General features: G+C 52.2%; 2 protein-coding genes and 1 non-coding gene across 3 annotated transcripts in view; 1 reads left to right on the top strand and 2 right to left on the bottom strand.

Moving 5' to 3' along the window:
* Window positions 1–18,056, top strand: part of LOC140904471 (uncharacterized) — a 70,592-nt gene that overhangs the window by 24,299 nt on the left and 28,237 nt on the right. The window lies entirely within an intron of this gene.
* Window positions 2,246–2,317, bottom strand: TRNAA-UGC (transfer RNA alanine (anticodon UGC)). Its single transcript has one exon. It is a non-coding gene; the product is annotated as a tRNA-Ala (tRNA).
* On the bottom strand, window positions 8,342–9,388 carry LOC140904470 (uncharacterized). Its single transcript, XM_073326851.1, has one exon. The coding sequence runs from the start codon at window positions 9,386–9,388 to the stop codon at window positions 8,342–8,344; it is 1,047 nt and encodes a 348-aa protein (XP_073182952.1).

The raw sequence follows: 18,056 nt of genomic DNA on the forward strand, positions 1-18,056 counted from the left end.
TCTGAGATTCCACAGTGGAGAGAAAAGGAAGAGCAATTAGCATGTAAGACCATCACCAAGGGACCCATGGCACCAAGTATTAATACTTACCCCCAACCTCTCTCCATTCACAGCATTTTGGAACCCATGACCCTTGCCTAGCGAGTGCTACTTAGTTGATGGTGAGTCCCTCCATCATAACAAAAGGCCAAGTACAGTTCCCAGCACAGTTCCCATAATCAGGGTAATAACAATTTATTCTTCCTGCCCCAATAACAGAGACACTGGGGATCCCACAGCAGCCAAAGTGACCATTTGGGCAGCTATGGCCTCGTTCTAGGCGGGGTGGGTGTGCCTATGCAAATGAGATCGGCCCCTGAAGTTCTTTTCCACAACTTGCCAGACCTCACCACCAGATGTAAGGGTGAGGCTCACCCTGACACTGCTTACACTCCGTGTGGCCTGCCAGTCTCGGAAGCAGCTGGCGCGTCCCTGCAGCCCCGGGGATGGGGGGATCTCCACACGCTGCCCCCGCCCCGAGGGCCGACTCTGCCATCTGTGGCAATGGGAGCTGCTGGGGTGGTGTCCGTGGGCAGCGATGGGCAGAGACCCTCCACCTAGGAGCTGCTGCCAGAGGGGGGTGTGGGTCGCTTTTGGGAGATGCCTGAGGTAAGAGCTGCACCCTCACTCTCTCCCACACTCCAAGCCCCAGCCCAGAGTCCACCCCCCTGCACCCAAACTCCCTCCCAGAGTCCGCCCCCTGCACTCCCTCCTGCACCCTACCCCCATGCCCCAGCCCAGAGCCCACACCCAAACTTCCTCCCACAGGCCTCCCCCCACACCTGCTCTCGCACCCCAGCCCTCTTCCCCAGCCCAGAGCCCACCCCCTGCACCCAACTCCCTCCCAGAGCCCGACCTGCACCCTCTCCTGCACCCCAACCCCCTCCCCCAGCCCAGAGCCCACACCATGCACCCAAACTCCCTCCCAGAGCCCGACCTGCACCCTCTCCTGCACCCCAACCCCCTCCCCCAGCCCAGAGCCCACACCCAACACCCAAACTCCCTCCCAGAGCCCAACCTGCACCCTCTCCTGCACCCCAACCCCCGACCCCAACCCAGAGCCCACACCACGCACCCAAACTTCCTCCCAGAACCTGGCCACCCCACCCATTCCTGCACCCAACGGCCTGCCCCAGCCAAGACCCCACACCTGCACCCAAACTGCCTCCCAGAGCCTGTACCCCTCACCCCCTCCCACACCCTAACCCCCTGCCCCAGCCCAGAGCCCACACCACACACGCAATTCCCTCCCAGAGCCTGCCCCCACACCTCCTCCTGCACCCCAACCCCCTGCCCCAGCCCAGACCCCGCACCCTGCATTCCCTCCTGCACCCCAACCCCCTGCCGCAACCCACAGCCCACACCCAAACTCCCTCCCAGAGACCAACCCCTTTCCCTCTCCCTCCCATACCCAAACTCCCTCCCAGAGCCTTAGGCAGATGTGGGGGGAGGTGGATGGGGAGGCAGGACTTGGTCCCATTCTGGAAACCACCAAAACTTGTAGAAACCTGTTGCCCCTGTCCAGCCCAACCTTCTGCGGGTGCCCCTCAGGCTCCACCCGTGCAGGGTTTGAAGCTTGCATTGCTTAAATTCCAGGATGCTGGGGGACTTCAGCTTCCCTTTGTCCAGCGGGAACCTTCACTCCACTCCCAACCAGATTCTTGTCCATGGGATGACTGTCGGGGGGCTGGGCCCCTCTTTGTCTTTTCTCTCTGGGACAGGCCAGGGTACCTAGAACTGGGGTATCTGAGCACCCAGGACCTTCTATGGAGATGCCCTTCTCCTTCCCCTTCTGTGGTCCCATCTGTCATTGACTCCAGCCTGTTTTCTATCCATCATCAGCACCATCCCAAGCCAGCTGCACCCGCCTCAAAAAGACAGTGTCCCCTGGTGGGTGTAAATCACTGAGCTCTCTCCTCTCTGAGCACGGACTGCCCCTCCGTCTCCTTGCCCCTCAGTCTGGGCAGATGGGACCTTTCCCTCCAGGGCTGGAGGATTCCCCCTTCTCATCTGCGACTGTCCCAAGCCACCCCTTGGGTGGGAATCTTAAATGTACCAAGGTGACTTAGGAGCAGAAACTCCCACAGACCTTCCGTGCAATTGGCACCTGCCACGCACTGAGCAGGACTGAAACTCCTGCAGGGAGACCACATGTGGGCCACATCCCCTCTGGGCCTGAGCAAAGCAGCAGGGTGAAAAGAGAACTTGGAGATGCTGGGGATCGAACCCAGGGCCTCATTCATGCAAAGCATGCGCTCTACCACTGAGCTACATCCCCAGACGGGGGCTGTTTGGGATGGGTTACGCTCAGAGCCCTCCTGTTTCCAGAGCCTCCAGGGGCCTAACGGCAGCATGGGGGACACATTCCCTGCTCTGAGGGCCAAACCCTCTGTCCTGGAGGTTGCTGGTTCTCAGGGGTCACTTTGCAGCAGGGCCAGTTTCTCTATGTGGGGGAGAGAGAGGGCCTGCCCTGGACTCAGGGTGCAGAGATACACTCGGCCCTCTCCCCTGCATTGACTGGCTGGAGCTGCCAGCCCCTGCTGAAAGGCATTGAAGCTGAACACAAGGGAGGTGTTTTCTCTTTGACTCCTAGGTCCCCCCCACACTCTAATCCACTCGACACCCCTTTCCTCCCACAGCCAGGAATAGAACCCAGGAGTCATGACTATTAGCCCCCTTAATCTAGCCCACTAGACCCTTCTTCCTGGGACAAAGGAGAAGCTCTGCGACCCTGTACTGTCCCTTTGCCTCCTTGCTTGTGCGGCACTTGAAACCCAATGGGGTTTCCTTGGGCAGTTTTGAATCTTGCTCCCAGGGAGGGTGTAATTTTAGGTGCAGGTTCCAAACAGCGCAATGAACCAGCCAGAAGGGGCAGGAGGTATCGGTGTAGGAGCTATTGAAATAATCTTAGCAACGTACGTCAGGGGAACCGTTATTAATGACTTCAGGTTTCAGAGTAGCAGCCGTGTTAGTCTGTATCTGCCAAAAGGAAAGGAGGACTTGTGGCACCTTAGAGACTAACCAATTTCTTTGAGCATAAGCTTTCGTGAGCTACAGCTCACTTCATCGGATGCATTCTGTAGCTCACGAAAGCTTATGCTCAAATAAATCGGTTAGCCTCTAAGGTGCCACAAGTCCTCCTGTTCTTTTTTTTTAGTTATTAAAGAAGTGTCAGTAAAAGGTCAGAATGGGATCGTCTCAGTGTCACAGTAGAGGGCTCTGTGATGGTTTTCATCCCACCTTAGCCACCACCTAGCACATGTTTGAACCTCTTCCTCTCTTACCGTTGCTCGTTATCAGAGAAGGGGAGAGAGAGTGAGCCACAGAAACAGAGACCTAGTGACTGAAGGAAACATTTCTTTGCTCTTTGCTTGGCTCTGTCAGTTATTTGGGTACAAACTCACCCCCCACCCACTGTCTCTGCTGGGCTCAATGGGCAGGAAGAGCTCAGCTGTCAATGGGACTTGGGGACCTCGGGACATTACTGTGGCTTAACAGGGAAATCCTTGCTGATTTTAAATACAAAAAAGAAGCTCACAAGAAGTGGAAGATTGGACAAATGACCAGGGATGAGTATAAAAATATTGCTTGGGCATGCAGGAGTGAAATCAGGAAGGCCAAATCACACCTGGAGTTGTAGCTAGCAAGAGATGTTAAGAGTAACAAGAAGGGTTTCTTCAGGTATGTTGGCAACAAGGAGAAAGCCAAGGAAAGTGTGGGCCCCTTACTGAATGAGGGAGGCAACCTCGTGACAGACGATGTGAAAAAAGCTAATGTACTCAATGCTTTTTTTGCCTGTCTTCACGAACAAGCTCAGCTCCCAGACTGCTGCCCTGGGCAGCACAGCATGGGGAGGAGATGACCAGCCCTCTGTGGAGAAAGAAGTGGTTCGGGACTATTTAGAAAAGCTGGACGAGCACAAGTCCATGGGGCCGGATGCGTTGCATCCGAGAGGGCTAAAGGAGTTGGCGGATGTGATTGCAGAGCCATTGTCCAATATCTTTGAAAACTCATGGTGATCGGGGGAAGTCCCAGACGACTGGGGTGTATAAGTCCCATTTTGGGGTGTATAAGTAGGGGCATTGCCAGCAGATCGAGGGATGTGATCCTTCCCCTCAATTCGACACTGGTGAGGCCTCATCTGGAGTACTGTGTCCAGTTTTGGGCCCCACACTACAAGAAGGATGTGGAGAAATTGGAGAGAGTCCAGCGAAAGGCAACAAAAATGATTCGGGGTCTGGAACACATGCCTTATGAGGAGAGGCTGAGGGAACTGGGATTGTTTAGTCTACGGAAGAGAAGAATGAGGGGGGATGTCATAGCTGCTTTGAACGAAATGAAGGTGGATCCAAAGAGGACGGATCTAGACTATTCTCAGTGACAGCAGATGACAGGACAAGGAGTAATGGTCAAGTTGCAGTGGGGGAGATTTAGGTTGGATATTAGGAAAAACTTTTTCACTAGGAGGGTGGTGAAACACTGGAATGGGTTACCTCGGGAGGTGGTGGAATCACCTTCCTTAGAAGTTTTTCAGGTCAGGCTTGAGAAAGCCCTGGCTGGGATGATTTAGTTGGGGATTGGTCCTCCTCTGGGCAGGGCGTTGGACTAGATACCTCCTGAGGTCCCTTCCAACCCCGATATCCTAGGATTCTATGATCATTTGGCCAACAACATGCAGCAAAGCACCCAACTCAGTTGCATGAATGCTCTATAAACCACTCCTCAATTATACAGAGACACCAGCATATCTCCCCAGCTCTCAGCCTTGCACCTCAGAAATGTACCATCTTACACGGCTCACGGCCTTCTCTTGAAAAGTGTAAGCTCATTAATTAGTTCGCCACTTCATCAAAAATAAAGGGGACATGCACCAGCCTTTGTCATGTGAGCAACTTTCCCAAGCACTTTGGACAAACTCAGGAGTAAGTATAAAATAGTAAAATAAGTTTATTAACTGCAGAAAGTTAGATTTTAACTGAGTATAAGTATTGGTCACAGAGGTCAAAAGTGTTTACATAACAAATGAAAACAGACTCCCAGTCTAAACTCTAATTTGAATATACTAAGCAAGAATTGGATCAAACAGCTTTTCTCACTTACTGGTTGCTCCAGGCCATGTTGAGTTCTTAATACACAGACTGAATTCCCTCTCAGCCTGGGACCAATCTCCGCAGTTCAAATTCTGAGTCTTCCAGACAATCTTCCAGGTGTTGAGATTGGGGAAGAGACAGGCCACGTGGGGGTGTCTTTGTCTCTCATTCATACTTTTTCTCCAGCTGCTAGGTAGATTCTTGCCGTGATGCTGGGGTTAGTTAGCCCCCAATATGGAGCAGCAGTTTGCCTCCTGCACCTTGTGGTAGGCATGTCACAGCTCCTTCACTTTGACCCCGCACGGCAGTGTGTCCCTGTCATGGCCCCTTTCTATCATGCATCACGAAATCTGTGTGCGCACCTCGGGAGTTACACCGCAGAAAGCTGCTTTCCTGTGCAGAAACTTGCCCGTGTAGAGAAGGCCGCAGAGGGCTTCCATAAGAACGCACGACAGGTCATAGACTGGGTCAGACCAATGGTCTGTCAAGCCCAGTGTGCTACCTGAGAGCGACCAGTGCCAGATGCATTGGAGGGAAAGAACAGAACAGGCTTGCTGACCTGCAAGGTGAGGGTCTTTCACCTTTATATTTAACTTCATTGTTGTCGATTCCTACTTATCCTATATCTAACTACCCCTCCTCTGAGGTCTCTGGGCAAATCAGGTGTGAACCACTCCTTTGACACAGACGTGTCCCAATCCAGCTGAATTGAGGCAGAATTTGGGCCAATGTCAGTTTGGAAAAGGCCTGCTTCACCCAGCAGGTTTCTCAAAGTATCCGTTGCTGTGAACTGCATGTCGTGTGGATGTGAGAACTCCAAAGATAGCAAACATGAAAAAAAAACGCAAAGCCGGTTCTGAGGTTTCCAGAGCCAGGCCTGAGGGTTAAAGAGCTGTGCTCAAAAGGACAAGGGGGCTCAGCAGCTATAAAAAGAACTAGTTGCAAAAACAAAACAAAAATTACATGGAAAAAAAACAACCAAACAACAACCACCCAGACAAGCTCCCATCACTCGCCCATCACCATTGTAGATCTTGACATCTCCTGCCTAATGTGACATCTTTGCTTTGCGAACAAGAGCCCTGGGGAACTCTCTGGCTCACCTGTGTGGGTGGAAGGGGTCTCACACTACGTGGGAAGGCTGCATCATGAGGAGGGGGCTAGAAGAAAACCTGAATTATACTGTAACACTGAAAGTGATCACAGAATCAGCCTCTTACCTTACACTAATAAACTTCATGTGCAATTTCCTTGTTGCTGGTAACAATTTCTTCAAAGATTACAAACTATAAACCTTTAGGGCAGTTTTCTCTTAATTCCCATTTTCACCCAGTGAGCTCTGTGTGAAGTCACATTCGACCATAACCTAGGAGCCTTCCATTTCTGAGGGTTCATTTCTCCCTGGGTCTTCTCCCAGAAGTGTGGGTGGAAGGGGTCTCACACTACAGGGGAAGGCTGCATCATGAGAAAAACCACCTGTGCTCTACTTTCACACTTTCTAATCTTTCAGAGTAGCAGGAGGCGGAAAAGTGAGACACATGCATTAGACTCAAGAGCAAAACTAAGAGACCAAACCACAGACTCTGGACTCAGCATTCATGTATCCTGCAGTCTGAACTTGGAATCTGTTACATTCCCTCATTGGCTACCATCATTTAACCAACACAGAAGTGCTTCTTGTCCAGCAAGGCAGCCAGTTTGGGACCCATAGGCATGGCATGGCTCTGAAGGAATCAGCTGTTTCTCTCTGTGCTTCAGGAAACTTGGGATCCAAATGGTAAAAGACAGTTGTTCCCAGTTTCATCATGGCATCCTTTAGAAGTGTGAGCAATTCTAAAAACAGTTTACCTTGGCCACAGGTCACCATAGCGTCCATCTCTGGGGTGAAAATCAACCACTCGTACCTCTCATTTCTACCTGAGTTCTTGTCAAATCTTTGACCTTAGTTGTAGCAATTTTACACGGCTCTGGCGTAGAATTCTTCACCAACCACACGACATACCAGTAGCGATACTGAGGTAGAACTCCCCCAAATATGCCCTTTTGTTTCTTTAATCTGGTGCAACAGATTTAAATAAGGGACTAAATTCAGGTGCGCCTTAGAATCCCTCTAAGACACCAAATGTCAGGTATCTACTCAAAATGGGTGTCTTTCTGCAGCTCTATCACATTCCTCATGGATGTCATTTCCTACACATTTACAGCATCTCCCAGGAGTGAGCTGAACAGAAATGTCACTTCCATTTTTCCCATCTCTACCTAGGAAGGGATTGCATTTCCCAAATAAGAGGCAACATGCACCTGATTAGGAAGGGAAGATCTTCAGGAGCAACCTCCTGCAGGGCATGGGCCACAACTGCTTTGGGAGGCAAATGAATGGGTCTTTTGCTTAGTTCCAAATCATTTACTAGAGAATCCTCTTCCCAGCCCCTTCGGGAAATATTGATCTTACCAATTGAAGAACAGGGGGATAGAGATGGTGATGGAGAATCCCTCTGATTTACCCTATGTTCTTCTGTTGTTACAGAGGGGAAAAGACATTTTTCCCTATCCCTTCCCTATTCCTGCTCTTTGTTATACTTCAATATATTTTAAGGGAGGAAAACGGGAGTAAAAATATCTGCCTTCAGGAAAACCTGAAGCAACAGCGCTCTGATGAACTGTGACAACTGGGAATGAAACAATATGATCCTGGTGGGGGAACTTGATGACTAACAATTGTTTTTAAATGGGGGAACAGTATAACTGTTATGTGCAGGGTTTGTTTAGACTAGGATATGTGATGGAGTTTAGGTCAGGTCAAGGGGAAAGCTAATGCCAACCACTGCACCTCGCCTGCATCTGCACGACAACTGTAATTGTCTTTTAACACCAAGATCAGTGACTTCAGCTGCCAACGCCATGTACAGTCCTAGTGGATGTAAGGCATGGGTAGTTTTTGCCTCAGTGTAGCTTGTTGGGAACAAACCTCTCTCCCCCACCTGGAGCTGATGAACATTCCTGGCTGGAGGGACACACGCTCCTTCGACCCAAAAGGAAAGGAGTTGATAGAAAACATCACAGGACTGACCCCAAAGAAGGGTGAGCTGCAAAAGGCAGGAGCAGGCAACTCATCTGGGGGAGCTGAGTAACCACGGTGAAGATGGGGCACAGATCACTAAGTGGGAATTAGCAAATGTGATTTGAAAGAAAAAAAAAACCTTTGGCCAGCCCTAGTCAAGGCATTTGTTACAGATCACTCCTATGTGGATTTTCTGATGTCTAATAAGGGTTGAGCTCCGATTGAAGCGTTTCCCACACTCAGAGCACGTGTAGGGCCTCTCTCCGGTGTGCGTTCTCTGATGTCTGATTAGGGTAGAGCTCTGATTGAAGCTTTTCCCGCACTCAGAGCACGTGTAGGGCCTCTCTCCTGTGTGGATTCGCTGATGTGTGACAAGGGCTGAGCTTTGATTGAAGTGTTTGCCACACTCACGGCATCCATAAGGTTTCTCACCCATATGGATTCGCCGATGTATGATAAGGTATGAGCTCCGATTGAAGCGTTTCCCACACTCAGAGCATCCATAAGGCTTCTCACCTGTGTGGATTCTTCTATGTGTGGTCAGTACAGAGCTCCGATTAAAGCTTTTCCCGCACTCAGAGCACATGTAGGGGGTCTCTCCTGTGTGCGTTCTCTGATGTGTGATTAGGGTAGAGCTGTGATTGAATCTTTTCCCACACTCAGAGCATGTGTAGGGCCTCTCCCCTGTGTGGATTCGCTGATGTGAGAGGAGGGATGAACTGTCAATGAAGTGCTTCCCACACTCAGGGCATCCATAAGGTTTCTCACCCGTGTGGATTTTCCGATGTGTAATAAGGTGTGAGCTCTGCTTGAAGTGTTTCCCACACTCAGGGCATCCGTAAGGTTTCTCACCCGTGTGGATTTTCCGATGTGTAATAAGTTGTGAGCTCCGCTTGAAGTGTTTCCCACACTCAGGGCATCCGTAAGGTTTCTCACCCGTGTGGATTTTCCGATGTGTAATAAGGTGTGAGCTCTGCTTGAAGTGTTTCCCACACTCAGGGCATCCATAAGGTTTCTCACCCGTGTGGATTCTCTTATGTTCAATGAGATGCGAGCTCTGCTTGAAGCATTTCCCACACACACAGCATGCGTAAGGTTTCTCACCCATGTGGATTCTCTGATGTGTGAGAAGGTCCGAGCTCCCTTTGAAGCTTTTCCCACACTCGAGGCATGTGTAGCGTGTTCCTTCCAAGTTCATTCTCTCACGTGTAATAAGGTCTGACTGGCTACCGAAGTTTTCCTCTGGCCTCTGCTGACTCTCACAGGCTTTTGTTTTTTCTGGGCGTGCACAGCTCCCAGAATCATTCCCTTTGGACCTTCCTGACAACATCCCATGGGCTTCTACTCGCTCAGCGTCTTCCTGCTGGGGTTCCTCCTCGTTTTCACTCACCATCCCAACACCTGACGGGAGACCGAGAGAATCCAGACGTAAGTCTCTGCCTGCGCCAGAGAGAAAGGAAATCTCAGAGAGAAGAATGGAAAAAGGGATGAAGGAACGAAAACATGTACAGGACAGATCAAACCTATCAGGAGCTGATTTTCCCTTCAACCTTCCCCAGAGGAGAGAAAGGAAGGGATCAGTTCTGGGTCCGTATCTCAGAAGAAATCTCAGGGGACAGCGAGATTGGGGAGGGACCTGCTGCCAGTTGTCAGTCAGGATAGGTGGGAAGCCATGAGTGACCTCTGCCTAACGATTCCACATCTGCAGGGAACAATCCTGAACTTGGAGAGCTCACAAGCTCTTTGTAGGGCATCCCAAATGTTTCCTGTATTCACCGACAGTTTTGGGGTTGGTTTAACCAATGCCTCACCTATGAAGGCAGCTCTCGGGAGCACTTTTTTCTCAGAACCATGAAGGTCTGGGACGCACGACTCCTCCCCTCGTTCCAGCTGCGAGATCACATCAGTTCTGGAAACTGGAAACCCTGCTCAAGGCAAAGAAAACAAGGGAGGTCAGTGGAATTTGTGGGATACTTGTCACAAAGAATATTCCATGCTTTTAAACCCAGCTCACTTTTAAGTAGTAACGTCCCAAGGCCGGCTTCCTTGGCTCAAAGTGCCAGGAGATGATTATTATAAATCATATTCATTACCTTACTGCCTAAGGGCCAACTAACAGTGGGTCCTCATTTTGCTTGGCACAGTACAAACCGAGAAGCGTTGATGGCCCGTGTCCTGAAGAAGTTACAATCTAAATAGACAAGGCAGACACAGAATGGGGGAAGGGGTACAACCCACCAGCAGAGTGAACTCCGTGAAGGCAGAGTGGCAGATCTGATCAACACAGGCCTAGATCTTGAGACTATCGGATTTAATCTTACAACCAGGGCCAGTGTTTTCCGGAAATTGTCGCTAGGACTGCATTTTTTCCCAAAATTACTCTTTGTTTCTGGAATCACCGTTAATATCCGGAATTGCTGATCAGAGGGTGGGTGGGGCATGCAGGGTCACAATCCCCCAGATTTCTCCCTGGAAACACCCGTCTCCTCCCCAGGGCACAGGCTGGCTGCGGTTGAGACTTGATGCCAATTTCTTCCCTCCTCATACAAGTCTGGGATCGGCAGTGGGACGCCAGGCTCTCTCATCATGCTGCAGAGAGGACGGCACTCACAGCTGCTCGCGGCCGTGTCCACAGCACCTCTCCCCTGCTCATCTCCCTGCACACAGCTGGTTCATGCCCCGTCTCTCCAGCGCACAGCTGGCTCTAGGCTCTCAATGCCCAGTATCTGAGCCCCACCGCCCCCACACAGCCGGCTCCTGTCCCCTCCCCCCAAGGCACTTTCAGGCTTGAAAGGATTAGATATTGCTCACGTTTGTCAATTACTCTCTTTTCATTGCCTGCAAACTCTTGCCCTAATTATGACTGTTATCTGTATATCTAAGCCAGCCCTTGAAAGCATGAATTCTTCACAGACTATGATGCCGAGATGCGCCACATGATACCAGGAAGGGCTGCGGGATGGGTTTCCTGTGCAAGCTGGTATCGCTACAGGGTGATGAATGCCAGATCTCAAGGCTGGTTATGCAGAGCTCCACCTTTTGAAGCTTTACCCAACGCAGAAAGGGGTAGTGACGGATTTCCCCTCATTCAGAAGACTGAAGACGACAGACTTTTGGGGGATAAACAGCTGAGTTTGAGCTGACTGAGGGGGGTCTTTCTGGGCTACAAACTCACAGGACCTGATAACCACCAGGAGGTAACCCTTTAACAAAGGTTTTAATGCACTTTGGAACCGATCAGGGATTCGCATGAGGACTGCTGAGGGAATGAAGGTAAACACGCATTTGGATGCTCTTCTTGTTTTATGAGAACGGGAACAGGAAGGGCAGGGATATCACTGAATGCAGGATCTCAGCAGGACTAGGTGTCAGGATAGCACCATATTGCAGCCCATTGAAAAACAAAATCCCAACTACACATATAAAATGATGGGCTCTAAATGAGCTGTGTCCACTCAACAGAGGGATCTTGGAGTCACTGGGCACAGTTTTCTGAAAACATCAACACAGTGTGCCACGGCAAGCAAAAAGCAAAGAGAATGTTGGGAATCATTCTGAAATGGATAGATAAGAAGACAGAAAATATCCTATCGCCTCTATATAAACCCATGGTACACCCACATCTCGAATACTGCCTGCAGATGTGGTTGCCCCATCTCAAAAAAAGATATATTGGAATTGGAAAAGGTTCAGAAAAGGGCAACCCAAATGATTACAGGTATGAAACTCTTCTGTACGGGGAAAGATTAAAAAGACCGGGACTATTCAGCTTGGAAAACAGACAAAGGGGGGATATGAGAGAGGTCTATAAAATCAAAACTGCCGTGGAGAAAGTAAATAAGGACGTGTCATTTACTCCTTCCCATAACACAAGGACTCGGAATCACCCAATCAAATTAATAGGCAGCAGGTTTATAAGAAACAAAAGGAAGTATTTCTTCACACAATGCACAGTCAACCTGGGGAACTCCTTGCCAGAGGACGTTGTGAAGGCCAAGATTATAATAGGGTTACAAAGAAAAAACCAAAAAACACCATGAGAAATCTATTGAGGACAGGTCCGTGAATGGTTATTAGCCAGGATGGGCAGGGATGGTGTCCCTAACTTCTGTTTGTCATAAGCTGTGAATGGGTGACAGGAGATGAATCACTTCATGATTCCCTGTTCTGTTCATTCCCTCTGGGACACCTGGCGCTCGTCACTGTCGGAAGACAGGACACTGGGCTAGATGGACCTTTCGAAAGGTGGAAATCTGAGGGATTTTGGATCCATTTATGCAAATTATAGAGAGGAAAGTGGAAAATGAGAGGGATTTTATCGCAGTTGTTGATAGGAGGTAAAAGCTGAGTGTATTTCCCACCACTATTTGGTCAATGAATAGAGCGGAAATGGGCAACATTGGCAAACGTTTGAGATCCATATTCAGGAATCTGAGAAAAGGTGTAAATCTGAGATTTTCGTCGTAATTTATAATCACAGAGACAGGGAAAGCTCTCAGGGGCATATTCAATTAGAAGTAGACAACTAGAGTAAAAGTGGGGCAAACGTTGAGGGTATTTTTGAGGAATCTTTGAGACGTACAGAGAAAACGTGTCACAAACTACGCAACTGAGAACATGGGATAAACGCCAGGACCGGGGGGGCTTTTATGTGGCTATTAAAGAACTAGCTGGAAAAGGGGGGACCGTTTGTGATATAAAATCCAGCCTGTCCAATACATAAGCAGAAAGTGATGGTCCCCCCCCCACGGCCCCCGTTCACCTGGGCAGCAGGGAGCCCTTCTGAGGGGCTGACTGGAGGGGGCGGGGGGGGAGCTGGAGGGCTCCCTGGGGGCGGGGAGGGGGCGGCAGTGGGGGTTGGGCAGGTAGGGGGCAGAGAGTCACTTTCCTGCCCCCCCCGCCCAGTGCTCCCCCACCGGGGTCTCCCACTCACCGGAGCACAGGGGGGGTTAATGACGGGCCCCACCCCGCACAGACCCCGGAGGGGAGCCGCAGCTGCTCCTCCTACAGATCCGACACGAGGCAGCGCCTGGTCTGCTCCGGGCTCCGCCCCCAGACGCTGCCCCGCCCCTGTCTGCTCCAGGCCCCGCCCCCAGACGCTGCCCCGCCCCTGTCTGCTCCGGGCTCCGCCCCCAGGCGCTGCCCCGCCCCCGGTCTGCTCCAGGCCCCGCCCCCAGGCGCTGCCCCGCCCCTGATCCGCTCCAGGCCCCGCCCCCAGGCGCTGCCCCGCCCCCGGTCTGCTCCAGGCCCCGCCCCCAGGCGCTGCCTCGTGTCGGGTCTCTTGGAGGAGCAGCTCCGGGGTCTGTGCTGGGGGGGCCCGTCATTAACCCCCCCGTGCCCGGCCGGGGGGGGCTTTGTCCAGCTGGGACCAGCCCCGGCTCTGCCCGCCCCCGACCCGGTGAGTGGGAGACCCCGCAGGGGGGGAGCGCTGGTGGGGGGGCAGGAAAGTGACTCTCTGCCCCCGGCACGGCTGGGATTGGGGGGGGCAGAGACTGGGGCCCGGCGGGCGGGGTCCCTTGGGGGGTGTTGGGGGGAGAAGCCGGAGTTGCGGGGGGTGGGGGTTGAACTGTCTCTGTGCAGCCAGGAAATTCCCGGGGGGGAAGTGGGGGGCGGCGGGGGAGTTAATTGGATCCCCTCCCCCCCACGGGCACAAATGCCCCCCAGTTTTCCCCTTTTCCCTCTCGGTAGCTCCCACGTGGCTGTAAACTCCCCCCCACCCCCCCATTGATCCGCTCTCTGGTCTCCCCTGATCCCCCCCCCGTCTCTCCCTCCTCCTCACATGTCCATTGAAACTCCCCTCCCGTGGGGGGGGCGGGATTTCCCTCCCCCCCCGTTTTATCCGCAGCGGTTTGTCCCGGGGTGTCGGTGGGAAGTTGGAGCCCGGAGCCATCCCCCAACCTGGCTGCCCCGGCGTGGGGGTGGGAGGAGACGCCGGGTCTCTGCCGGGGCGGGGAAGGGAGGGGACGTGTCCCCCATGGGGCTGCCCCCGATCCCCGCTTCCCAGTCCCACTTGATGCCCCCAACTGCCGCACCGTTGCCCCCAGCCCCCACCTGCCCCCCACCTGCCCATCCCCCACTACCGCCCCCTCCCCTCCCCCAGGGAGCCCTCCAGCTCCCCCCCCCACCCCCTTCAGTCAGCCCCTCAGAGGGCTCCCTGCTGCCCAGGTGACCGGGGCCGGGGGGACGACGACGATCACTCTCTGTTTATGTATTGGACAGGCTGGATTTTATATGACGAACGGTCCCCCCTTTTCCAGCTAGTTCTTTAATAGCCACATAAAAGCCCCCCCGGTCTTGGCGTTTATCCCATGTTCTCAGTTGCGTAGTTTGTGACACGTTTTCTCTGTACGTCTCAAAGATTGATAAAAAAGTTTGCCCCACTTTTACTCTAGTTGTCTACTTCTAATTGAATATGCCCCTGAGAGCTTTCCCTGTCTCCGTAATTATAAATTACGACGAAAATCTCAGATTTACACCTTTTCTCAGATTCCTGAATATGGATCTAAAACGTTTGCCAATGTTGCCCATTTCTATTCATTGACCAAACAGTGGTGGGAAATACACTCAGCTTTTACCTCTGTGACAAAGTGGGACTGTTCTTAATGTTCTTAATGTTTCCTCTGAATAGTGTGCGGGTGCCTCAGTTTCCCCTAGGTACTTCTTAAGTATCTAGGTGGTGGGATAAGGGTGTATGATCATTGCAGAGCCCTAGAGGGCAGGTGTGTGCAGGAGTCTGGACACAGAGAATGGCCGACACCCTGTTTCCTGGCCACTGATGGCCTGGGCCCTTCCCCCCTGCAAGGTGAGAGCTAAAGGGTTGGAGAACAAAGGGATCCGGTGACCTCCTGGCCCGGGAAAGGAACCAAGCCCAGAGGAGGAGGGGCTGGAGGGAGTTTCAGTTGGGGGCTGGCTGGGACATGGAGTGAAGGGCAGACGTGGTTGTCTGGCTCACTGCCCCCCCGAAAATGGCCCCAGCTGAGGGGTCCTGTTCTCTGCACCTGCAAGCTCTGTTTTAGACCATGTTCCTGTCATCTAATAAACCTCTGTTTTACTGGCTGGCTGAGAGTCCCGTCTGACTGCGGAGTTGGGGGGCAGGACCCTCTGGCTTCCCCAGGAGCCCTGCCTGAGCGGACTCGCTGTGGGAAGCGCATGGAGGGGCAGAGGATGCTGAATGGTCCGAGGTCAGACCCAGGAAGGTGGAAGCCGGGTGAGCTGTGTGTCCTGCAGACAGGCTGCTCACAGAAAGGCGACTTCCCCAGAGTCCTGCCTGGCTTCGTAGGGAGCAGTTCCAGAGCATCGCCCAGGGACTCCGTGACAACCTCCTATCAACAACTGCTCTAAAATCCCTCTCATTTTCCACTTTCCTCTCTATAATTTGCATAAATGGATCCAAAATCCCTTAGATTTCCAACCTTTCTCTTTCATTTCTGAACACTGATCTCAAATCTCAGGTTTCCCTCTTACGATGTCATTATCAAATGTCAATTAAAAATCCTCTCGAGTTTGGGGCTGTTCCCCATGTCTCTAAATCCTAGCAACTTGTCCTTCTTTGGGGGGAACCTGTCGCCCTGAGAGCTTCTCCATCCTGGTTGGGAAATTAACCCCCCTGCAACAATGATCATCTTTCCTTCTCCTTTGAGAATCATTTGTTCCCTCCTTTCTCTCTGTTAAAAATGTTTGCTGATAAAAGAGACTAGCCATATATTCAATACCCATCAAAGCCAGGGGCCTCCCCCTGTTTGGGGGATGGGTGGTTCCCAGTTGGTAACAGGAGAGTTCATAGAATCATAGAATATCAGGGTTGGAAGGGACCCCAGAAGGTCATCTAGTCTAACCCCCTGCTCGAAGCAGGACCAATTCCCAGTGAAATCATCCCAGCCAGGGCTTTGTCAAGCCTGGCCTTAAAAACCTCTAAGGAAGGAGATTCTACCACCTCCCTAGGTAACGCATTCCAGTGTTTCACCACCCTCTTAGTGAAAAAGTTTTTCCGAATATCCAATCTAAACCTCCCCCACTACAACTTGAGACCATTACTCCTCGTTCTGTCATCTGCTACCATTGAGAACAGTCTAGAGCCATCCTCTTTGGAACCCCCTTTCAGGTAGTTGAAAGCAGCTATCAAATCCCCCCTCATTCTTCTCTTCTGCAGGCTAAACAATCCCAGCTCCCTCAGCCTCTCCTCATAACTCATGTGTTCCAGACCCCTAATCATTTTTGTTGCCCTTCGCTGGACTCTCTCCAATTTATCCACATCCTTCTTGTAGTGTGGGGCCCAAAACTGGACACAGTACTCCAGATGAGGCCTCACCAATGTCGAATAGAGGCCTCACCAATGTCGAATAGGTCGAGTTGGCTGGACCCTTTTCTTTTCTCCAGCAGGCACGGGATGAGGAGGTCCCTCTGAGTGCAGCGTGGTCCAGAAGTATCCCAAACCCCATGACAAAGGGTCTCCGTGAGGGGGGGCTTCCGGCAGTGCAAAGCTGTAGCCAACTCTGGGGTGGATCCACGGTGGCCATTATTTGCTAGTGACAGAGTATGGAAATTTCTTACTTATTTTGGCCCTCCATGGCTTCCCTTCTCCTGTTAAAGAGGCATCCCCCCGGGCTCTCCCTGCCTGTGTGACCGGCCAGCAGGGGGTTGTGATAACTTTCTGTCCATTTGTCAGACACTGTGAGGGAACACTGTTGCTGGGGGGGGCATGTCTGTGTGGGGAGATTGCAGCGGGAGCTGAAGGGGCATTGTGGTAGGGGGAGGCCTCTGGGTGGCTGGGCAGGGGGGACCCTAGTCAGGTTGGTGGGTTCTGGAGGGTTTGGGGTTTCGGGGGGTAGTTCTGATGTGCCCAGCCCTAAGGCTATGGGTCCTGGAGGTGGGTATCGCTGGGGGCCTGTTGGCTGCAGACCAGTGGGGGTGGGGATCTCTTGGGCAGGTGGGGCAGGGGATTAGACGCTGCCTGGTGCTGTGCCAGGGGCTCTGTCTGGGATTGCCCAGCTGGCTCCTGGGACCATTGCCATGCCCAGTGAACAGCACTGTGGTGGGGCGGTCCCTGGCGCAGAGTGAGGAGTCCTCCTGTAAAGTGTCAGGAGGTCCTGCTGGGAGGAGGAGGGGGTCCCAGGCAAATGGGCTGGCAGATCCTGGTGGAGGGCAGGTGGGGGTCGTAGGCAGGCAATGGGGAAATCCCAGGCAGACAGTGAAGGACTATAAAATGACTCTACACAAACAGCCCCCCACCCCATTTCTCCTGCCATTTGCAGGAGCAAATCCAGCCATGCGGGAGCAAACAACCCAGGAATGAGAGTTTCCGAGCAGACAGGCATGGAGAGGGCACAGGGAAAAGGAGATAGAGAGACTGACAGGGTCCGTGGGATAAAAGAGTTTTGAAAGAGATTTCCAGCTCTCTCATCTGCCCAGACAGATGTATTACTGCACTGTGGGGAGAATCACTTTCCTGTGGACGAGACGAGGATGAGAGAGAGGAAAACCCAGTTCCTGACTCCATGTTCCTCCTGCTGGGGTGTGGCTGCCGTGGGGTCAGTGTCAGAGGGAATCCTCGAAAGGGACTCCTTTGGTTCTGCTTTTTTCTAGGATTGCGTTCAGAGACTTTGTTTTGGGATGCAGGAGGGAGAAAGGAGGTTAAAAGTGTGTCTGTGGGCCTAGCCTGGCAGGAGGGGCCAGGTCTCTGCTGTAATCCAGAGATTAAGTAGAGAGTTGTCACTTTGGATGGGCTATCACCAGCAGGAGAGTGAATTTGTGTGGGAGGCGGAGGGTGAGAAAACCTGGATTTGTGCTGGAAATGGCCCAACTTGATGATCACTTTAGATAAGCTATTACCAGCAGGACAGTGGGGCGGAAGGAGGTATTGTTTCATA

This window comes from Lepidochelys kempii, unplaced genomic scaffold, assembly GCF_965140265.1.
Source record: "Lepidochelys kempii isolate rLepKem1 unplaced genomic scaffold, rLepKem1.hap2 scaffold_119, whole genome shotgun sequence".
NCBI lineage: Eukaryota > Metazoa > Chordata > Testudines > Cheloniidae > Lepidochelys > Lepidochelys kempii.